Source organism: Haliotis cracherodii, unplaced genomic scaffold (genome assembly GCF_022045235.1).
Source record: "Haliotis cracherodii isolate W230 unplaced genomic scaffold, xgHalCrac1.p SCAF_8, whole genome shotgun sequence".
Lineage (NCBI taxonomy): Eukaryota > Metazoa > Mollusca > Gastropoda > Lepetellida > Haliotidae > Haliotis > Haliotis cracherodii.
The window spans coordinates 43596074-43621213 of record NW_027266341.1 but is presented as its reverse complement, the minus strand read 5'-3'; the positions used below and the strand labels follow the sequence as shown (position 1 = coordinate 43621213).

The 25140-nt window shown below is 39.5% G+C and overlaps 1 protein-coding gene across 8 annotated transcripts in view; it reads left to right on the top strand.

Annotated features, from left to right (window-relative positions):
* LOC139450440 (glycine receptor subunit alpha-2-like) overlaps positions 1-25140 on the top strand; it is a 302790-nt gene that overhangs the window by 77307 nt on the left and 200343 nt on the right. For 7 of the 8 annotated variants that reach the window (XR_011652225.1, XR_011652226.1, XM_071232142.1 and 4 more), the window contains exon 4: positions 2946-3013. The exons of the other annotated variant lie outside the window; for it this stretch is intronic. Coding sequence is in view for 5 of the 7 variants with exons in the window: in XM_071232142.1 (XP_071088243.1) it covers positions 2946-3013 (68 nt within the window). In the remaining 2 variants the exon portion in view is untranslated. The remainder of the gene's footprint in view (positions 1-2945; positions 3014-25140) is intronic. 8 annotated transcript variants of the gene reach the window in all.

Here is a 25140-nt window from a genome sequence, read left to right as displayed (position 1 = left end):
ACAACCCTCCTTCACCTGTACAGTTCGTTAATACGCGTCAAACTAGACTATGGTTCCATTGTCTGTGGTTCGAGCTTTCAAACGCAATTTAGAAAAATTAGACACAATACACCATCAATACCTAAGGCTCTGTCCTGGAGCTTTTGGGACCTCTCCCGTGGACAGTTTGTATGTGCAGGCTCATGAACCTTCCCTCGAACAGCGCCGCAATTAAACTTGCAATACATTACTACATTGCACTCAAATAAATCAATTTCAGCATACTGTAGTTTTGCAACCTCAATATGAAAACCTGTTTCGAAATCTGTCCAACTTGGTTCCATCACATTGAATCAGAATTCAACCACACATCACTGCAGCTAAAATAAATCTTAATATTATATCACCCTCCCGACTTCTGAGTTCCCCCGACTGGCAGACGGTGAAGCCAGAAGTAGGCCTCACCATAACCCAGCTAAAAAGTCTGAAACTAATCTTTTGGTATGTCAACAAGCATAAAACCTATAACGATCATAATATAATTCTCACAGATCCAGTTTTACAGACGGGTCCAAGGATGGTGGCAAAGTTGCAAGTGCCACCGTCATTGGATCCAGAATTATCTCTTCAAGAATCCCAGATAATAGTTCAGTCTTCACTGCTGAGGCCAAAGCTATATTAACAGCTTTGACCTATATTAAAGATAAAAAAGAATTTATAAATGTTCCCTGGTTCGTTGTATTGCCTTCAGGCACATAAAAAAGGCTCATCATACCACCCTATTGTCCTATCACATAACATTTTCTTTCATTCTTCATCAAAGTCAAATTCAAGAGAACCAATGAAGATACGGGACATATATGAAAGGAGAATATAGGAGAAAACTTGGCAAAACTGTAACCGAGCATTTGTTATTTATTCATGCCATACTGGGTTGTAACCTAACATCTAGAATTCACAGCAGAGCAGGCTAAGGTGTTTGACAAGCCAGTGCAAGATATAACCAGAGAACAGATAATAATTTATGGAGAAAATGCTCTCTTGTTCCTTTACACCACTTTACCAGATGAAGATCTAAATGATCTAAGATACCGTCGGTTTCATGAGAAGGTCACATCAGCTGTGACTTACGTCACCCCACAAAGCTTACCCCCAACATCATGAAATTGCTGCAGAAGAATGGGGTTGGGTTTTTTGATGAATGAATGATTCCACAGCTGACAAATATGCCAGCAGCTCAAAGAACTAATCACCATAATCAGATGCAAATGTAAAGGAGCATGTGTGGTTCAAACAAATGTAACTGTACTTTATGGCGAATGTCGTGGCGTGTCTTGTTTGAACTACCAACAACCTGGGGCATTTGAAGATGGTGAACTGCATGTGTGTGCTGTATTGTCAACTTGATGGGCTGTTTCGGTCAGCATATGGCCGTTTCTTGCTGCTTGGAACAAAATAGATTGCTATTATTGAAAGCTGAAAAAATATTTTTGCTGATTTCTATCAATCAAAACAAGATAGCATATGGAAAGGTATAGCATAATGAAGCCTGTATTTGTAGCTTCTTTCATACATATATGTAAAATAGTTAACATTGAATAATTTTAAAAAATCGAATATTTATATTTTTCTATGAAAATACTGGTTGATCGACATAGTAAAGATAACTGAATTTGAAAATGTTCCCACACTCAGATTCTTCTAGGTTTTTTATGATGTTAATGAGGGCTTGTTAAATATGAATCAACTGAAAACATTTCTGTTGCAATTTGTGGTTGGTCTATCGTGGTTTGAACTGACTATAGACATATTAGAACTATATAATGATATTTCCACTGGCCAATGTGATATTGTCTTTTGCTGGCTACCAAATCATGCAGGCATAAGGGGTAAGTCAAAAGGCTATGCTGCAGGTCTTGACAGACCGTTTACCAAAATAAACCCCGACTATCAAAGGTTATACTCGGGATCAATTACTAAAGAGGTGGGACACCCAGGTAGGAATCAATAAACTTCATAAATTTAAACCAACAATCGGTCATACCTACTTGGGTTGTCAGTCAAGACATGATTGGCTAGAGTCGGTTTGCCCACGAAAATATTCTTAAGACAGATGAGGACGAACCCTTGTGTATCCCTTGTGATGAAAGGTTCACCATCAAGCATATATTGCTTGACTTTGTGGACTGTCCAGTCGTATGGGATTCACATTATCAAACATTAAATCTGAAACAAATTCTCAGTTACTTGAAAGAAATTGGTCTGTATGATAAATTTTAAAATATGAATGTGAATAATTCATTGCTTGTTTTTAAATTTGATGTGATGCTAAACTGACATTATTGAAGGCACTGTCCAGGATGTTAAAGTTTACCGTAAAATATTTGTTTCCCTGTGTGACACGTAATTCCTATCATTATCGATGTAACTGACATCAACCAGTGTTTTTAAGCCAACTCATTGTTGAATATATTATAATATTTGCTTATACTGTGCACAACCACCAATAGCTACAGTGATGACGTAAATCCTGCTGGGATACCGTGTATTAAGCTGAGGTACCGTAGGTCCCCACGATCCCCAGCGAGGTGGCCTAGCTTTGGTTATTGGTGGCCTATAGCCCATGTTTTAAACTGTATGATTGATATTGTTATGCCCAAATGTGTTTGATAAAATTTGTATTTACATATAACTATGCATAAATGTGAATATATAACCATGGTCTCGTCGCTATATGGCTGAAAAAAGGCAACGCGACGTTATTTATAACTCACTCACTCAAGGTTTGTATGTGCGTTTAACGCCGCAATCTGCAATACGACTATGGCCTGTACAAATAGAGTAGGCAGCCAGCAAACGAGTGACGGACATTGATGCTAACCACATCTAAGGCGGAACTGCGCATGATAAAGATCGTGATATTTAAAAAGCAAATAAAGCTTTATGTTTTTTTAATTATATTTCAGATGTCCCCACAAATGTGACAATAAAGGTGTTTCTTTTGAGCTTTGATTCTGTTAGCGAAACCACGATGGTAAGTGTGATTTAAAGTGATATTTTATAGAGTAGCTTCATGAAATGGGGCGGTGGCTATAGGAACGGAGTTGGTCCGTCCCTACTTTCGTCAGTCCAGCCCTTTCTCAGTGGGGTAAATTTTCTCAAAAACTATTTAAGTTTGAGAAATAAAGAAATACACACGAATGTTACTGGTTACCCTCCCTTTATCCATGAATATTCACTACTATATGAACATACAATACTCTAATGTGCCCCAGCCCGGGGCATAGTGATAATGATGTTTTTGTGCTCATTAAATTTATAAGAAAGAAAATGAAAAAAAAGATTTGAAAGAGAGGTTTGCTTTCAATATTTTGCATTTGCAGCATCGTTTTTGTTTTTACCACTTATTAACCCAGTGACGGCGATACTTTTGCATTTCCTTATGTAGAATATTTAGACCATCTTTCTTCCAGTAAGGTTTAAGATAGCGTGTGGATGGAATACTACCGGCAGCAGAAGCATGTACAGAACCTGTGATAAAGTCACAATAGTATTGAATGTAGTCTGCATTGCTATCAAAGTGAGTATTGTTCATTTCAGTACCACGGAAGTAGTTTTCTGTTTCATATCGATATAGCATTAGGTCAGTTTCACTTGCTTTAGTCCAGTTTAAGTTCTCTCCGTGATAGTTCATACAATAACGGGAAGAAGAATACAAACAAGTATTGGTAGGTGATCTGAGATGTTATATGGAATGCTAGTGTCTATGACATATCCATTAACACTGCTTAGTGAATCAATATCTATAAAGACATAAACAATTAATGTTTTTACTTTGTTACATTTACTATGGAACGTGTACCTGGACTCATCAAGTGAATCAACCACCGAATAAAGGTGACGTTCGCTTAGCAGTCGTATTAGGCACCTGGCCCGGGATTTCATATTTTACCATGACTGATATCAGTATTAAAGTATCCTCGAAGGTAGGTTGGGTATTCTTGAGAGAGAATATCATAAAGTTCCATAACATGGTACACTTCTTCATAGTATACTCGGACCCCATGGTACCGCGGCATTCATCGTATCGCGGCATTTGTGATTTCCGATAGTTCACGCAGGACACGCCTCTTAGCGGCTGTGTATTAATGCAAATCAGTAACCACGAAGTGCTCACTTCGTAAACAATTTCAATTTCCTCGGAATGTTCCGTCTGCTGTAAGTAAGGAGTTATTAATCAGTTGATACATATTTCTGGCATCTGTTGTAATATTGCCTTACCCCCATCTATCAATGGCCAACGATATAACCCGCAGTTCCCCAAGTAAACTTTCTCTATCGACCTGAACTAGATCATCTGCATATTCATGGCGACTAATGAGGTAACGGAAGTTACGTAGTCCGCACATTTTTTCCCGCTCTGTGCCCAGAATCTATTGGGAGATCATAAAGGCCATAATGCCAAACTTAGAAATACGTTCTTCACTAGTAACCAAAAGATAAATACATACTTTGGGCATACTAGGAGTGCTTTTTATATATTTATTGTTGACTTTTAACATTTTTCCATTTTGTGACAAATTATTGTCATCCATTTTTTTTAAACAATCTTAAAATATCATTTCTGATATTTTGATGTTGACTTATAAAAATATTTTTCTCTTACTTTTCGGTAAATATGCATTGAATACCTATTGCTGATAACACATTTAGAATTTTACTTGTGCCGTCTTTGCACTTGTCTGGACAAATCACTGATGTCTGGCATGATCATACCAAGTGGTTGGTAGAATTATGTCCTCTTTTTGTCCAATTCGGACCTCCATACAACTTTTCTCTGTACCGCGATACGATGGAGTTCTCTCCCTCGTCAAACAGAGCGCGAGCCCGGCTTTTACTCGGAGCTACTAATGTAAATAATGAACTTTTATCAGTAAAATATGCATTGTTTGATAACATGAATGATATCTGATACAGAGAACATGAATAAACATAAAGGTTAGTGAGTGCATTTTGTTCCGTTTAGCGTACATGACAAGTACCGCGATACACGGAGGTTGCAGGCTACACACTATCGAGGACATGTGTTGATGGTAGTTTAGTCCCAAGTACATACAGGGACACGCGTGGCCCAGGCGTCTAAGGAGCCGCGATTCGCTGTGCAGAGTTGCGGCATTTGGACACGCCAGAAACCTATGATTGTGGGTTCGAATCCCGGTTCGCCCCGATTATGTTTCTTGGGTTGTCGGCACCATACCCGTGCTCGTGAGTTTATGAAGTAATGTACACTTCGGACTTTCCTCCCACATTAAGCTGACACGCCGCGATATAACTGGAATACTGTTAAAAGCAGTGTTAAACCCAACTCACTCACTCACCCAAGTACATACCCATGGCTAGTACCGATGTGTTGTTTGATGCACAGTACGTGGCTTCTGTGTAGTGGGTGCCAATAGGAGTAACATTACACCAGTCACCTTTCCGTACAAACATGGCTACACCACCAGAACCTCGCTGGTGCTGGTTGGAGTCACAACTGGATTTCGAATAAACATTAAAGTTGTCGTGGAATGTTTTCAAAAACTGTGAATTTTCCCAGTCTGGCCAGGGCGCTGTAACAAGCACGACGTCACTTATAACGAGTTTCTTGTACAGCTCAGTCGTCCCATGTTTGATACCACAAATGTTCCATGTAGCTAAGTTAAGAAGGGTCATCAGTGTACATACTATATGGCTAGAGTTGCAGGATGATGCATCATAGTGTTATGAGTGGGTACACTATACAGTCGCCATACATAACAAGGAGATCACACAACAATTTAAAAACAATTTCATTCTGGCAGTCTAATCAAACATATACATAAACAGCAAGAGCAAGTATCAATAATCACAATAAAAACAGTCTTACTTTATGCTGAAATATTCATTCATATATATCAATAAGATCCATTGAATGTTTCACATAATCCATTATACTCCATAGTTCACATATTGCAGACCTGGCATATACAATTAAAGTTTCAAATCTCGCCAACATGGCACGTCAGTTCACACCTAATCCGACCTGGGAACTGACCACTTTGTCTTCATCTAGCTTCAAGAGACAAACAGCCAAGCTACAATTGCGTAACATCAGCCTTCACTTGGCTGTGAGTTTACCAGGGCTTACATACATACACACATCTGAAGGTGTGTAATTGGTCAGTGTTAATCACTGGCAATTTCTACAAAAGCAACATAATTATATATAAAGGTTTGAATATACATTTCATGAAAACTAAGTATATTTAATATATTCTTCATCAATACGGATGGTATAGATTGGGTTCGAGCCTTGCCAGAGACATAGGAGAATAATATTCGTAATGGACATATATAATTGATTCTCATAACATTCTCCCACTTATAAATAAGTTTTGCATGTTGAAAAACGTCAAAGCTAACATTTGACAACATTTGTACAACATTTAATGTTATAAAACACATTCACATCATGATCACACATGGTCATTCAGGAACACATGTTTCACTATTTGAAACTATAGCAGGCAATGTGTTTCAGTTCATAAGAGTGAATATATATATTGTCACCTCAGTTTACACTGCACGTGAAAGAGCATCAGCCAATATATTGTCTTTTCCCTTGATGTGATGAATGTCCAGATCAAAGTTCTCAAGCTGAATGCTCCAGCGCATAAGTCGCTGATTTTTTATCTTTAGTTTCTTCAAATACACCAGTGGATTGTGATCTTTGAACACAAGTAATGGTGTCACCGTTGTACTCGGGTACACTTCCAAGTGTTGGAGAGCTAGTACCAGCGCCTGAGTCTCTTTCTTGTTGAGTAGTTTCTCTGATGAATATTATTTTTTTTGCTGAAGTAGCATATGGGATGGTCTATTGGGCACAACCAGCACAGGTGCATTAGTCAGAATAGCTTTGATCTTCTCAAAGGCCTGTCTGTTGTTGAGACTTTTCCCAGATAAATTTGCAGTCTTTCTTCAGTCGATTGGTCAATAATGAAGCTACTTGAGAAAAGTTCTGACAAAACCGGCGATGCATCCAGCCATCCCTAAGAATCTCAACAATTCTTTCCTGGTTGTAGGTTCTGGAAACATGTTCACAGCTTCTACTTTGGCCTACTTCACCTTGTCCTACAACATGTCCTAAATACACCACTGTGGCCTTCACTTATTCACTGTTGGACAACTGATATTGAGTTGAATACGGGATAGAGAGTAAAAAAACATTCTCATGGTGTTCATCTGATCATCCCACTTTACTATAGCCACAATGACGTCATCAATGTATGCCAGTCAATACTTGCTGTAATCATGTTGATAAGTCTTTGAAAGGTAGCATGGGCATTTCCAAAAGGCATCACATTATACTGATATAAGCCTTCTGGTGTGACTAGAGATGATACTTGCTTTGTGCTATCTGTTAACGGGATCTGCCAGTATCCCTTTAATAAATTAAACTTGCTGACATACCTAGCATTTCATACTGGAATCATACTCCAGCAAAATGATTTCCATGTCATCATCTAACCACTTCTCTTTTAGGAAATTTAATGGTACCTGAACTGTACGTCCACACACCAAATCAAAAGGACTGAAGCCCAGTGATTCCTGCACAGATTCCCTAGCTGCAAATATTGTATTTAACTCAATCATCCCAGTCTTTCTGATTGTCTTCACAATAAGCCTTAAGCATGTTCTTCAGAGTTTGGTGGAATCGCTCAAAAGCACCTTGAGACTCGGGATGATAGGCAATTGAACTGTACTGAATGATACCCAACTCATACATAATCTGCTAAAATATCTCAGACATAAAGTTAGACCCCTGATCTGATTGGATGGACGTTGGTAACCCAACTAGAGTGAAGAACTTAATCAAAGCCTTGATAACGAGAGGAGCCTTAATATTCCTCAGTGGAATAGCTTCTGGAAAACGTGTTGATGCACACATTATTGTCAACAAATAGGCATTCCCTGTCCGTGTGGGAGGGAATGGTCCAACACAATCTATTATAACCTTGCTTAATGGTTCTTCAAGTGTTGGAATTGGCTGCAAATGATATCTTGCGATCTTCTGATTTGGTTTACCAACAATCTTACAAGTGTGACATGTTCTACAGAATGTTCTGACATCATAATGAACTCCTGGCCAATAGAAATGAGGTAGAAACTTTTGACTGTTAACTCCTAAGTGCCCTGCAAGTAGAGTATCATACGCTAGATTACGAACTGACTATTTTGTGTACTATTGTCCATTCTTCATCTGCTGGACAGTATGCTGGTCTCCACTTCCTCATTAACATATCTCCATTTAGATAATAACATACTGCCTCCCCATCACTATCTTTTTTTAAACAGCTTAGTCTCTTAGTTACATAAGTCCTGGATTCGTCATTTGTTCTTCAATAAGTTTCTCCCAAGAAATAACTCCACTTGAACCTTCCACAAAACTGAACTGAACGGTATCCATTTAACTATTCTATCTGTTCCTGCTTTGCACATGGTATCTCACTAATTTTAGGAAGATCAGATACAACCTTGTCTTCTGCAATATCATTATCCATGATAAGCGATACACCAGGCACTGGTAAAGTTGACATGACTCCCTATGTAATACACCTGTCACCACATCTGACTTTAAATGGACTACATGAAGGTACCTTAATGTAACCACCTATTCCTAAGGTATGCTGATTCCGTGTAAGTTTTCACAGAAAATGGTAGATTATCTTCCAGCATAAGAGTCTGGAGGGATCCACTATCTCTCAGGATATCTACAGGTTTTGAGACAGAGCTTTAATCCACTAAAGATACTAATCCTCTAGAATTAAAAGTTAAGTTATTTACTTGCACATCTTCAGCATCAAGTCCATAAATTTGGCGTGATATCACTGAAGCCAGCATGTGGCACCTGTTCATTCTGATCTTTTTTTTTCAATTTCCAACATGCACTTATCCAATGGGCTTTTTTATTACAATATGGACAAACTGGAACCGAAATCACATTCCTGCTGACATGGATGTATTGTTCCACTGAGGGGAAATACTTGCCACAACTGACCTGGTTAACCTGGTTATTGTTGGGGCCTCTAAATGATAACTGAAATTTGACCATGAAGAATTACTCCCTGTAGCATTTCGCTGACTGAAAGAACTAAACCTTCCTCTACCAAGGTAATCTACATTTCGCAAAGAAACTTCATGTGTAAGTGCATAGTCATCTGCTTGAGTAGGTGCTTGTTCTAATGATTCAGCTTTTTGTTCATCCAATGATTAATGTCACATGGAATACACCTTTTGAACTCAACTAGCATAAGTTGTTTCAACTCCCCTTAGTCCTTGTTTATCATTTTGGAACAATCCCGAACGAGCCTAAATTTGTAACAAGTTGATCCCATACCGTCTCCATACATAAACAAGGAGAGATCATACAACAATTTAAAAACATTTGAATTCTGGCAATCTAATCAAACATCATATTATACATGAACAGCAAGAGCAAGTGTCAATAATCACAACAAAAACATTCTAACTTTTTGCTGAAATATTCATTCATATCCCAACAAGATCCATTATACTCCTGGCATATACAATTAAAGTTTCAAATCTCGCCGACATGGCAAGTCATCTAGCTTCAAGAGACAAACAGCCAAGCTACAATTGCATAACATCAGCCTTTACTTAGTTGTGAGTTTACCAGGGCTTACATACATACACATATCTGAAGGTGTGTAATTGGTCAGTGTTAATCACTGGCAATTTCTACAAAAGCAACATAATAAATATATAGGTTTGAATAAAACATTTCATGAAAACTAAGTATATTTAATATATTCTTCATGAAAAGTAAATATACTTCTACATACTTCTACATATAAACTGACGTCTAAAAGAAACTTTACCAGAGTTTGAAATCACTCTTGCTAAAAAACAACAAAACATACATGCATGAAGTAAAGTGTATTGAGAAGATCAATATATCAACATAATCAACACTGAAAAAGACAATCATACTGCGACCGAGAATGACGTCAGAGCCCCCCAAAGTTGGGTGTGGTGCAAAACTCGAGCTTTCAGAATCATGGACAATAGGCAAAGTACATAAACAATCGCTCACGTTCAATAACAAGTCGCGTGTGTGACCAATAAATGCCTCAATACACGCAAAAACTCTTCGACGCACAGAAAAAGTCAGTCGTCTGATGAGGTCACGTGGGATTCGACGCCATTCTTCTTTGAGGGCCAAGGTCAGTTCTTGCCGGTTGGCTGGAGAGTGTGGTCGTTGTCGAACACGACGATCCATCAAGTCCCAGAGGTGTTCTATGGGGGACATGTCGGGTGAGCGTGCAGGCCACGGCAGGACGGTGACGTTGTTGGCTGCGAGGAAGTTAGTGATAATTCTGGCTGTATGGGCTCTAGCGTTGTCATTCTGATAAATGACACCACGTAACTGCTGTTGGAGAAATGGTAGGGCAACTTGACGAAGAATGTTATCCATGTACCGCTGAGCCCACAAGTTTCCGTCAACGTCTCCTGCCCACAGATCCCTCCCCCCACCATATGGTACAACCTCCTGCACGCAACACGCCGCCGTTCGTTCACCCCTTCGGCGGTAAACACGTTGTCCTCTGTATGGTCTAAAAGCCCTGATTCCATGAGCCCTGAGTCTCCTGGCCACTGTCTGTCGACTAACTCTGTGACCCAAGGCATCTGTCGCCGATGACGTCACTGTCAGGAAGCGATTATGGAGGTGCAAGGTACGCAAGTACCAGTCATCATGGGGCGTGGTCACCCTGGGTCTGCCTGTTTTGGGCCTGTCAGCGGTCCGCCCTGTCTGTCTGTAACGTTGCATCAAGTTGGTAACGGCAACACGGGAGCAACCGAAGTTTCGTGAAATATGGGCGTGGGTGGCTCCCATCTGTTCTATACCCAAGGCTCGTTCACGTTGTTCGACTGTGAGTCGTGGCATTTCTTTTGTGTTTTTGTATCACTGTGGATGTCTGACTTGCCGTTTCAATCGTTTTATCCGCACGTGCATTTGCAGTTGTCCGTGGTGCACGTGTTTTTCACTTTTTCGCGTGTTATCTCGCAAACATGTAACAGACGATTAACATTTTTGCATGCACTATTGTTGTATTTAGGTACACTTTAGATACACTTCATCGGAATTTTTTTTATACTTTGTCTGAAATTTATATTTTCAGTTGGTAAAGTTTCTTTTGGGCGTCAGTTTATAATGAATTCTCATAACAATAGTTAATAATCAATCTCGCCTAGTTTATCATTAGAGTACCATGTATTGCCGGGAACCCATTTTCTACAGTTCACGTTCTCGGGCCAGAATGAGTTGTCGTCAAATATCATCTTGGCACACTGTACAGGGACTGCAATTCGGATGGTAATGAGTCTTCCCAGTGACGTAGGAGAATTATATTCGTAATGGACACACCTCGTTCTTTGGCGTAGTCAACAAAAAAAGTCTTTCACTGTGTCAAATGATTCGTCTCATGTTCACGAGTCTCCTGTCCTTGTATTTAGCTACACCTGTGAAAGATCGTCTCCACTTATTTTCAAACTGCGCAGATCTTGAATGCTGATGTTCCTTAGGTTGATTAGCTATATTGTCTTGGGCTGAAGTTGGCTCGTGTCTGCTGCTTACAGCATGTTCCATCGTGTCGGCCACGTGCCCGTTGGGTAAACTATCATTTAGAAGGAGTAAACTTTCCTCTGTGCTTGGTGGTGGATGGATATCAGTGCAGATTGGGACTGTGCTATTTTGCACTGCATGGTTTGTTTCATCATAGCCTGGACTTGAGTTTTTTTCAGCCTTGGGGTGGACCGCACTGAGGGACGGGTCTCGCCATAGCTTGGGTTGTAAACTGCCTATGAATAGAGCAGCTTGTTTCTGTATTCATACAGTCAATCGTGCCATCAATTGCACAAACGGGTATATTTATCTTATTTATGTGTTTAGAGTGTTTCTTGTCCTTTATATCAACATCTTTCCTCTGGATTTCACTTTATAACGAAGTGATTTCAGTTTTTAATTTGTCTACATTACACTTGAGCTTCTGGACTTCACTGTAGCATATTTTGATTTCATCATTCTTTTGTTCAAGTGCCCTTATCATATCCCGAATGTCACTCTCATATCTTAAATTGAAATTTTGCAGGTTCTCATTTATATCCATTAACATGTACATTTCACACATATCTTCATGGAAACACATCAATTTAGTGAAAATTCGAGCCAGAGTGTCCTTATTGCTCCAATTATTTTCTGAACTTTCTATGTGAGTATAATCGTCTGATCGAGTTTTCTGCTTACTCATGACTTCACTGTTGCTCAAAATGTGCATGTGCAGTAACACTTGATCTTGAACCCTGAGGGTTAATTTATATGTGTGAGTTAAAATTATGACTTGCTTCAGGTTTTGTATGGATGTTTGTTTCAGCTACATGTTTTTTTTCTAATTAAGACTATGACCCTTATCGTTTTATTAAAAAACCCATCATACAACAATGTTTTTTTGTAGCAGAGAATTTCTTTCTTCAATAGCCTGAGGCATAATTTTTAAAGCATTTTCTGGGACACTTGTTTTCTCCCGATAAACTCCAAGAACCCCCCAAAAGGTCCAAGTGGCGTAGAATCAATTAGTACAGAAAGACATTAATGACATTATGGTGAGACTTGAGTCACAGAAGACATAGAAAAGATCCCCTGGAATATGTGTGAAACACATTTCTGATGTCCCCCGCCGTGACATTGCTTGAATATGGCTAAAAGCGGCATAAAACTCACTGCATGTCAAACTCACTACCAAGGTCAACATTATATGAGCGTCTCAATCAATTGCCATTTACTATCATCAGAAATGAAGTTACAATATACACTGCCAAATAACAATATATAAAACAAAATATTTTGTATATAAATCTTAACCTATAAAATATGTAGTATATAATTCAGATGATACAACGGTTACTTCATTTTGTTTCAAAGTTTAAAAACAAGCCAGAGAAAATGCTTTTGCACGTAAGGCAACACTATTGAGTTGCTTCGAGATATACGAGTCTAGGGAATGTCGGTAGCCATGGTGGAGAATTGCTTTATGACCTTGCTACTTCGTGCCATCTCCACATCTGTTGTTTGAGAAGAATGTGATATAATCTCTGAGTAAGTAAGTGTTATACAACCTTAACTTGACAGCGCATGTGGTATGCGCGATATGAGCGGTACATTTTACTATCTCACCTATAGACAGTTAACAAGTATAACCTTCACCTCTGTCGGCAACGACCACGCTGGAGTATGGACAGTATATCTTTTCACCCAAACAGTGATATATCTATTGTCATGTCCTGAAATATATGTTCCGTGATTCAGTAATACAACAGAGATAACCACGACTGCTTATATTGTAGTAGTAAACCACTTGAGAGCCTTCGAAGTGAGGCGGTGGAATCAGCTGATCGTTCAATCCAGGTCGCCTTGTTGACTCTTTGCAATCAGTACTGAAAGTACTGCCCCTGATGTCTGAATATCACACTTTTAAGAATGAAGTATAGTTTTATTGTATAGGTACACGTGAGGTACGCGAACGTGAATGTCTTATGCAACGCAAATTAAAGTTTGTAAAAAGATTTTATGGATGAATGGTGGCCGTTGTTGCCAATTACTACCTTGATTGTGATAAATAAAAGATAGATATTATTATGGTATTTTAAAAAGTATGAATATTAAACAATTATAATTCTTGCAGACATGTGTAAGAATCATGACCCCTTGGACTCAAATATGGTTGTGTTCAGCGAAGCGTGACTTTAATGATCACAAAGAAAGACGTTGGGGAAAAGCTCTCTAAACCGTTATTGTTAATTGTGATACAATACTAAATGACTTTAAATCGCATTCGTTTCTCATGATTATATCATAATTGAAAAACATGTTCTTTTACGTTTCAAATACATGGCCATTCACATGCAGTGAGTGAGTTCGGTTTAACGCCGCTTTTAACAGTATTCCAGTTATATCGCGGCGTGTCAGCTTAATGTGGGAGGAAAGCCCGAAGTGATGCAGGTCCCAGACGTTTACCACTTCGATGAAACCCACGAGCACGGGTATGGTGCTGACAAACCTAGAAACATAATCAGGGCGAACCGGGATTCGAACCCACAATCATAGGTTTCTGGCTTGCCCAAGGGACGCAACTCTGCACAGCGAATCGCGGCGCCTTAGACGACTGGGCCACCCGTGCCCCCCCATTCACATGCAGTTAAGGTCGTTTAGATAAGGAAATCATGCAATGTGGGCTACTTTCACATTATCTATTGCATTTAGTGGATACATCATTTCGTAGCACAACATGTCCTCTTGTGTGTAAAGTAAAACCCAAAAAGAAAATCGAATAATATACTTCGTACTCGAAGATGCAGGTTTCCGAAGACAACATTGTCTATTTGGTGGTATGACAGAGTGGTTTCTGTCGCGTTACTTGAATCTACGCACGTTCATCTCTGGTATCCAAACATGTGTTGGCTCTTTCAGTTGGAAGCAATACTGTGTGTACTGTGTCTGGTGCGCAATACACCTCAACAAAAAAATCACTGACAACCAGCTCCATCTACTATCTAAAGAAAATCACTCAACCAACAATCATGTCGGCTGTTATGATCAAATCAATGGATACAACCAATACACGGCCACTACTAGGCCAGTCAGTCCCCGACCACATTAATCTTCGGGGTAATGACATACAGGAAAAGGCCAACACAATGCACAAACTGTATGTTCTATGGACACACAAAAACATTATGTAACCATCCATCCAAGTGCACTTGGTATACAAACTGCTAAAAGAGAAGGTCATTCATCCTTGGCGCCACATTGTCCAAAACGCTTGCTCATCAGCAAACGCATAAAGATAATGCCTTCTTGGCAATATTGATCCAAATCTAAAACCCAAGCGACTAGTAATCATTCTACTGGGCAAACAATCGAATCGGTGAGCACTTATCAGTCTGTTTAGACACAAAGACACTGCAAAACGCAAGGGAAAGAAGCTCCAAGCCCAAAATCAAACTCCATGCCTTCTACTACTCAAACTGAAGCACACAACCAACAATTCAAGATTTCACCTTAGCAATTCTTGCCGCAGCTGAAAAATCAATTAGAAAAAAAACTCCACAAAACCGGGAACACATCGGTACCATGGTACTGGGAAATAACAGAAGCTTGGAAAGTGAGAAAGAAAGCCTTTAATAGGTCAAACAGGGATAAATCATCCTTCGCCCAAGTCCGAGCAGCCAGGACAAAAGTAAGACACCTCATGGAACGATTCTAAAATGGAATCATAGCAGACCTTCTGCAAATCTCTAAATGTAAAAACTAATGCTAAATAGCCTAGAGCAAAATACATGCCTTCAGGGGTAAACTTAAACCTACAAAACTTCTCAAGTTAGCCAACGCCCATACCGTCAAAGAAAAGGCAAACAATTCTAGTTGAGCACTTCTCAACTGGCAGCAGCAATGAAAACTGCAGAAAAGAATTCAAACAAGAAAAAAAGCTTATGCCTAAAATATCAAAACAGCTGCAAAGCAAACATATACCATTTTGTGTGACAGAACTTGATGCAATACAACACAGAAATTCACTTGACCTGGCCTTGACGCTACAAGTTACGAAATATTGGAAAACCGACCTGATCAAACCAAGAGTTTACTAAGTTGTACAACACAAAGCCCAAACAGCATGGAAACATGCTGCAGTTACCCTGCAAGGGAAAGACGAAGCTCTACCAAACTCTTATCGACCTATAGCACTGACTTTAAACATGTGCAAAGCTATGGAAGCCATGGTTACAAACAGGTTCATGCATCACCGTAAAACTGGCAAGTTGCAACCACACCAAAGCTGATAAAAGGGGTTTCAGGCAGGGACTCTCATGTCTAGATCATATACTACGAATAAAAAAAGCTCAATTAAACAGACAATACCTTGCTACAGTATCTCTGGACTTTAGCAAAGCCTTCGACTTGGTGTGGCATGACAGACTCTTCACAAAACTAGAACAAAAGGAAATATATGGGAACATGGCAAATTTCATGGACAGATTCCTGCAAGACAGGTCACTATAAGTTAAAAGAGGGAATTATCAATCTGATCCTATGTCACTGGACAACGGCACGCCACAAGGCAGCAGTATAATAAGCCCTTGTTTTACAGCATGATCAATGATCTATTTGATCATGTCAACTCTCCTACCTAAACTACCTAAACTCCCCAAACATCCGCTGTAGACGGAACACCATAGGAAAAACTCAGAGATAGGTCATGATTCCCAAAAAACTGCAGTCATATGACAATCTCAAGACGTCTACAACAATTTGGGTTGAAATGTTACGTCCCTTGTAGAAAACCCCTTCTGAATGCAACGCAGAGAAAAGTGAGAAGGGACTGGGCAAGAGTACACGCACATTTCATAGTGGCAGATTGGAACCGTGAACTTTTCTCCGTCGGATCTATTTTCAGATGTTTTAGTAATAGGCGTAGGATGAAAGTAGGACGTCTCCAAAATGAGAGATACCGCGGTTATGTTCACAGGTGACCGTAAAACACCCACCCCAGGTTCATGTTTGGGGACTTATGTTAGCAAATGGTACCGGACATCTTAAAAAGGTGCATGGTACTCTTAATTCCCAGAAATATCAGACTGAGATCAATGACCTCAAGACACAGTGTGAATGCCCTGTTTTTCAGAGTAAAAAATTCATATTTCAGCAAGATCAGGTCCCTGCCCATTTTTCCAAGAGCAATCGTGTGTTTTTAGCTGTCAGAAAGATACCGTTATTAGAATTGCCTGGTAATTCCCCTGACATGAGCCCTATTGAGACTCTCTGGGGCATTATTGGCAAGAGAGTTGCTAGGGAAATGCCTACATCAAGCCAGGAGCTCTGGCATTTGGTAAAGAAATATTGGTATTCTGTCTCAAAAGATACCTGTCGCAGCCTCTTAGAATCGATGCCTAAACGAATAAAGGCACTACGAAAAGCAAAAGGGGGTAACAGTCCGTATTGAATGTACTTTCGTCTGATACCAAATAGTGCTACAATAAAAGTATTAATAAACTTGTACAATGTGTGTAAAGTCTTAATAGCCATATCAACATAGCAATGTAACAAACTTTTGTTCAACAGCTGTAGATATTCATGGAAATGAAAAAGCAGACAGTCTTCCGAAGCAAGCTTTAGACAAAACAGAGATACATCCAATTTCCTTATGTATACTAGAGATAAAATCAAAATCAAAGCCTCCATAGCCCAAAAATGGCAAGCCCAGTGGGACGCAAGTATGATCGGCAGATGGCTGTTCAAAATTCAACCCAAGATCCACCAAAAGCCAAACTCATACTCAAATGAAAGAAAAGTCGAAGTAGCCATCTCACGCCCCAGGTCTCATACGTCAAGCGTCACGCCTCAAAGAGCACTTTGACAAGATATGGCCAAAGGAACTAAAGATAAACAACTACTCAAAAACTGGCGACCAAATTCTCTCTTAATTTCTTGTAATTTTTTTTATAGTACATTTATAGCAAACAGAATTAAAACAACACTTAATACTCTTGTACATGAAAACCAATCTGGCTTTATCCCTGGAAGACGTATTAGCGAAAACATATGACTATTATATGATATTTTGTTTGAAATAGAATTACAAAATAAGCCTGGTTTACCATTACTTATAGACTTTGAAAAAGCTTTTGATACCGTCTCAAAACAATATACCATGTTGACGCTGGCTTTGGACGTAATATAAGAAAATGGATATACCTACTTATAAATAATGCTCCATCTTGCATCATTCAAAATGGACACCTATCTACATTCTTATAAAACGAAAGGGATGTAGACAAGGAAACCCATTGTCTCCATATCTATTCCTGCTCATTGTTGAAACTTTGGGAATAATGATTCGTGATAATAATGCAATACAAGGTATCAAACTGAATAATGTTGAACATATACTCGGACAATATGCTGATGATACAGAAATATTTCTAGATGGGACTGATGAAAGTTTAAGTACAGCGATTGACACTCAAAATGATTTATGTAAAATGTCTTGATTAAAAAAACCAAAAATGATAAAACAAAAGCAATATGGATAGGCTCAATGACTGAAACTACACTGGCACAGTCGGGACCTTGAAATATTGGGGAAAAAGCTTAATTCGAACTTAAATAATCTGTGGGTAATCAATACAAAAAAGAGAATTGAAATTATTAATCAAATTTTAGGGAATTGGAGGAAAAGAAATTGATAGGTAAACTTACTGATGTCAAAACCTAGGCCCTGTCAACCTGAGTACATACATGTTCCTCTCTTCCAAACCCTTCAAGTGAATTTATTGATGAACTAAACAAATTATTGTACAGATTCGTCTGGAATGATAAAAATGACAAAATAAAACGAACAACATTAATTAAAAAATATGACAAAGGCGGACTGAGAATGATAGAGGTAAGGTCTTTTATGATTTCTTTTAAACTGTCAGTTCCAAATAACATCTTCAAAACAAAAACTGTAATTAATAACCCTAACATCTTTCCACTAAAACACATTCCTACTTGGGGGATAATATTGAAAACTGTATACACTTAGCTAACCCTTACTGAAGAGATGTTTTGGCTACTTTGGGAACATTGTATAGAAGTCACAAAACTCACTCCACAAACATTGGAAAAGTACTATCAGCACCTCTTTGGTGTAACCATCAGTTTAAAAAAGACTGATTTCATTATAAGAAATTGTTTTTTAAAAGGAATTAACGCTATTAAAGATCTCTGTAATGAGGATGATATGAAGCCCCTCAATGAACTTAAAATCAAATTAAAGGCATAATTATTTACTATTACCAGGTTCGATAAAACATACCAAAATCCTGGAAAGATGCTATTAGAAATAATCACATTATCTTATATAATGAACATTTAAATACAACTCTGATGGATTTACTTGTAGCGCCAAAAGGCTCCAGATATTTTTATGAAAAGACTATAACTACAGCAAATCTCAACAGAATGTGAAAAATGGGATACCATTGTCGACTTAAGATATATCGTGGAAGGATGTTTTTATCAGATACAGAAAATGTACAAAAGATGTGTCACTCACGCGTCACGTCTTAAAAAACACTATGACCAGATATGCCTATCTTGCAATCAACTTGAATCCTTTGCTCAGGTGTTGCTGAAAAGTCAAGACCATGCCCCAGCTATTGCTCTGTTAAAACAAGAATTACAGTTAGATTCGCTAGATGTCGTAGATCTCCTAGAGCCAAGAGGTGAGGTGAGATAGGGTTTAACGTCGCGTCCAAGATTATTGCACTTATATAGCGACGTGCATGCACGTGTGTGTTTGTACTAGTCCGGACTTATGCCGATTTATAGTGCTAGCCCACTGAGATACCATGCCGCAGTTTAGCATGAATACCCCACTCAGACACAGTACACTGACTCCGAGCCGTCCTGTCCTTGTTTATCCCCTTAATGCCGAGCGCCAGGGTAACAACAAGTACCATCTTTTAAAATCTTTTTGTATGATTGGTTGGTTGGTTGGTTAACACCTTTTGGTATGAAGCTGTCGGGGATGGAACCCCGGACCTTCCGCTCTCCGGGCGGACGCTCTACCACTAGACCACGGAGGCGATTCTAAAGCCAAGAGATGTAATAGCGAAGGCCTAACTAGCTCTATTTCTGAGAGATAGACAGCAACTCGTACGTATACACAAAGAAAATAGTTAAGCACACCCTAATATATTTCATTATTGTTTGGTCCCAATATTTGTAAGAGTCACGAAAGATATAATTACGGGAAGAATTATGTTTTCTCGAGATGATGTAATCAGTCATGCGTGACGAAAGCTCACGTGCCATTCATGGTATGCTACCCTCGAGTACCTCTAAAAGCAGTATATCAAAACGTTAAAATAGCTTTCTTAAGATCGGTTTTAAAAGTTATTCTATGACATTGTGTGACCATGACACAAAGGCGATTATCAAACGCCACAAGATGGCAAATAATCGGCATGCATAACGCAGGAATGTCTTGTAATGCCATTGGTAGGAATTTGGGGTATCATCACACTGTCGTAAGCCGTTTAGTCGAGAAACATTCTAAGACTGTTGATGTACGGTACCGTCCAAGATCCGGAAGACCTCCTGTGATGACACATCGCGAAGACATGGACCTTCTTCGTCTCATACGCCGAGAAACCTTTTTAACAAGTACTCGTCTGAAACAGCTGTGGTTTCCCAATCGTCGTTTCAGCATCAGAACCGTCATTAACCGGCTGAAAGCAGCAGGACTGAGGGTTAGACGAGTCATAAAGCGTCCATTGTTGATGTCACCACAATGCAGCTCGTTTAGCATGGTGTATTGTGCGACAGAACTGGAATCTGAGAACTTAGAGCCGGATCCATTGGTCAGACGAGAGTCGATTTCTGCTCCACATCACTGATGATAGAACGAGAGTTTGGCGGCACCGCAACACGGCCTACACCTGCAGGAACAGTAAACCGACTGTTGCATGCGGCGGAGTTTGGGTATGTATCTCTCATGGTTGCAGGTTGGATTAACAGGGGCTCAGTACATCCGGGACGTTTTTAGGCCAGTCGTCGTTCCTCATTTTGACAACCACCCTCTTGCTACTTTACCTCAGTACATGGATGACAGTGCTTATTGCTCGCATGCAGTCGTGGATTACATGAGGGCCAATACAATAACGACTTTACCCTGGCCAGCAATGAGCTCAGATTTGAACCCCCTTGAACATGTTTGGGATATTCTGGGCCGGCGCATACAGGCACGAGATCCTCCTGTACAAGATTTACGCCTATTGGAAGCAGCATTGCATCAGGAGTGGTTAACCCAGGGTGGAATGCGTCATCCGGGCATGTGGCGGTTATACCCCTACTGACCTGTTTTACGTGTCATGTCAAGTAGAGACTTTAAGGAACAATTTTACATGGGTTATCAAACGTAACTCGTTTATTTAATCCTACAGCTCCATACTTTTTTTGAGTTTTTGTCTGAGGTCCAAAATAGTACCTATGTTACCATGATGTTTTTTGTCAGTAAATCACAACTCACCAATATCTTCTTTATTTGTTGTCGAATGTTTGTTCTATCCGATGACATTGGTGTCGCCCAGTTCCTGTGGTCGGTCATCCCATGCCATGATTTTTGCCATTTGTCATGGTTCAGAAATAGGAGTGTGCTTAACTTTTTCCTTTGTGTATATATAAAATGAGCAGCCAAACATAAAAAAATGAAAGCATATCCATATAAAATGATATCTTATCAATACAAAACAGAGAGTTTATCATACTATATATGACTCACAATAGATATGTGTTCCCTACTCACACTCGTGTGTCCCAAAGAGGGACAGGTTAGCCGAAATGTCTTAGGCAGAAAGCGACATATGGAATACATAAAGCAGCAGCAGCAGCAAGAACAACACGGAAGATCAGTAATTGGAAGTGCGTACACCATTTATCATCCAATAGAAACTTCGCCTTGAGAATATCCCAAACGTCACAAGCCTCAGCATATTGATATCCAAACAAGCGTTCTGCTAATGTTCAGTTAAATCTTTGTACAACGTCATGCTTATTAATAGTTTACACCGTGGGTACCCGGGGAAGATTAGAATGTGTCCTGAACACCCAATTGCTGGTCCTAAAAGGCAACCGAATTGGGCAGCCTATTTGCCGTGGGCTGCGACCCTGTGTCGGAAGGGGAAGGGAGTCTGGTGGTTGAGGGCGACGTAGCCGGTGTCCCGGTATAAACTCTGCCCCTACAAATTCTCCCTCCGGAGATTTTATACCGGTACGGATTCTCCCGGAGAATCTGTTCTGAAATAAAACTTCCCCGGGCGGATATATTTCGCGCCCCCCTCAGTATAAAGTCTCCCCCCTGATTATTCGGTTTGTTGCAATGTCTTTAAGTACTATATTCTTTAAATAGTTATCTTTAATGTAAGGAGGGTTACTTTAAAAAATAGATTATGAAATATGGTCATAATGAATTGATATTTCAGCATATTTTATTTGGTAACTGTACCTTCCATCCTAAAAGAAGTATAAGACATAATCATACCAAACAAATTGGAATGAAATGACTTAATGTAACAAATACATGTACGGTTACTGTTGTAACTGAATTCAGAAAACATTCGGTTTTAACACTAACTACGTAAAAACTGTCAACATATCCACGCGCGCCACCATCTCAGGCTGTCCGTTATACTCTGATGATTTAAGATCTAAAATTTAAGATCTATTCCTTAATACAGGCTACGATTTGAAAATAGTATCATTGAATATCAGTGGCTAGAATATCATGGTGCAACCAGGTTTCTGTTAAACATACAACATCATAACTATCTAATTCAGCTCTGATTAAATCTACTTTGTCTTTAAGACTGCGTACGTTTAGATGTATAATCTTTAAATCGGAACTATGCAAAGGTCCTGGATTCGGATGGATATCACCGCAGCAGAAGAGAAAAAATCAAACTAAGAATGATAATCGGAAATTATATAACAAAGTAACCCCAAATATAGAGAAATGTGTATCATCTTCCCGAAATGATTAGCATGTAGAATAGTTTCAAAAACACCAACCGCCAGCCTGTATTGAAAAACATCAACCGGCATCGTCAAAGCAAAGTGTACATATAATTGTTACAATCGGTCTGGCGGTGAATCTTAACGAAGAACACCTTGTTAAAAAGACACACCGAAACTGATTTACATAACTGATGACCACAACATATTGCAAAATATCAAAATAGTAAAAATGATACTGTATAACCTCATACTGAAGATAAAAAACAAAAACAGAGAAGTAAAATAGCGCGTCATATAGAAATGAGATAAAGTAATCTGAGAAGGGATTCATACGTTTTATATAACTTTAAAAAAATATTATGAAAGGTGGTGAGGTGAAATGGGGTTTAACGTCGCGTCCAAGATTATTGCACTTATACAGTGTATAGCGACGTGCATGCACGTGTGTGTGTGGCTGCTTGTGCTAGTCCGGACTGATGTCGATATAAAGTGCTAGCTCACTGAGATACCATGCCGCAGTTTAACATGATACCCCACTCAGACACAGTATACTGGCTCCGAGCCGACAAGTCCTTGTTTTATCTCCCTAATGCCGAGCGCCAGACAGGGTAAGAATAAGTACCATCTTTTAACGTCTTTTGGTATGACGCGGCCGAGGATGGAACCCCGGACCTTCCGCTCTCCGGGCGGACACTCTACTACTAGACCACGGAGGCGGTATATTATGAAAGGGAGCTTTAGAAAGGTTTATTCGGACTCATAAGAGTGAGTGAGTGAGTTGGGTTTAACGCCGCTTTTAACATTATTCTAGTTATATCACGGCGTAGACACATACGAAAATGATAAGGATTTACTGTTTTGAGATTGAGATTCATTTGTTGTTCTTTGCTAGGGGGGAGTCCTTATGGTTTAGTCTTTTGGTCTTGTATTTGGCCATTATCTTCTTAGACCTTTCAAACACTTGAAGGAGCACTTGAAGTTTGGATTTCTAAAGATTGTGAAGTTAGTTGCTAGGGATAGTTTTAAAGAATCACAGGACAAAAGGAACGGGCATGACGCCAAAGACTTAAGAGAGGAATTTCAGTACTGTTGCTAAGGTCTGAAAGTTTTTGCCAATTCCTGCTCAACCATTATGTGCTAGGTACCATGGGCCATATCTTATTGATAGGAAAGTCAGTGATACAAACACCAGGCCATCTTAAAAAACCCACAGTTTTATCATGTCAATATGATAAGAAAATATCATGAAAGAGTGAGTGAGTTTGGTTTTACGCCACTTTTAGCAATATTCCAGCAATATGGGACACCAGAAATGGGCTTCACACATCGTACCCATGTCGGGAATCGAACGAGCGAACGCTGTAACCACTAGGCTACCCGACCGCCCCTATATCATGAAAGAAATGATTATGAACCTACTTAATGTCTTGCCACTGTTTCTCCTGTAGATATTGCATCAGATTGTGATACTGATAACAATTGTGACTTTGTAAAGTTTGATGGCTTTCTGACTGTGCTACTCCTTAGCTAAACAAGTCTGAAGTTTTAGCTAACTTAGATGTTAAGTTAGCTCATTTGTCAGAGTTGATTTAATAGTTTGGCTGTACAAATTTAGTGTGTCATGATGTAGAAGTAGGTGACGCTGTACATTTGAAACAAGATCCCTATCAGATGAACCCAATCAAACATGAATTTCTGAAGAAGGAAGATCAATACATGCTGGACAATGACATTATTGAACCAAGTCATAGAAACTGGAGTTCGCCTTGCATTCTTGTGCCAAAGCCTGATGGTAGCCTGATGACTCTTACTCAATACCCGCGTGGGGACCCGGGGAAGATAAGAATGTGTCCTCGGCACCCCATTGCTGGTCGTAAAAGGCGACCGAATTGGGCAGCCTGTTTTCCGTTGGCTGCGACCTTGTGTTTGCAGAGAAATGAGATAAAGTAATCTGAGAAGGGATTCATACGTTTTATATAACTTTAAAAAAATATTATGAAAGGTGGTGAGGTGAAATGGGGTTTAACGTCGCGTCCAAGATTATTGCACTTATACAGTGTATAGCGACGTGCATGCACGTGTGTGTGTGGCTGCTTGTGCTAGTCCGGACTGATGTCGATATAAAGTGCTAGCTCACTGAGATACCATGCCGCAGTTTAACATGATACCCCACTCAGACACAGTATACTGGCTCCGAGCCGACAAGTCCTTGTTTTATCTCCCTAATGCCGAGCGCCAGACAGGGTAAGAATAAGTACCATCTTTTAACGTCTTTTGGTATGACGCGGCCGAGGATGGAACCCCGGACCTTCCGCTCTCCGGGCGGACACTCTACTACTAGACCACGGAGGCGGTATATTATGAAAGGGAGCTTTAGAAAGGTTTATTCGGACTCATAAGAGTGAGTGAGTGAGTTGGGTTTAACGCCGCTTTTAACATTATTCTAGTTATATCACGGCGTAGACACATACGAAAATGATAAGGATTTACTGTTTTGAGATTGAGAT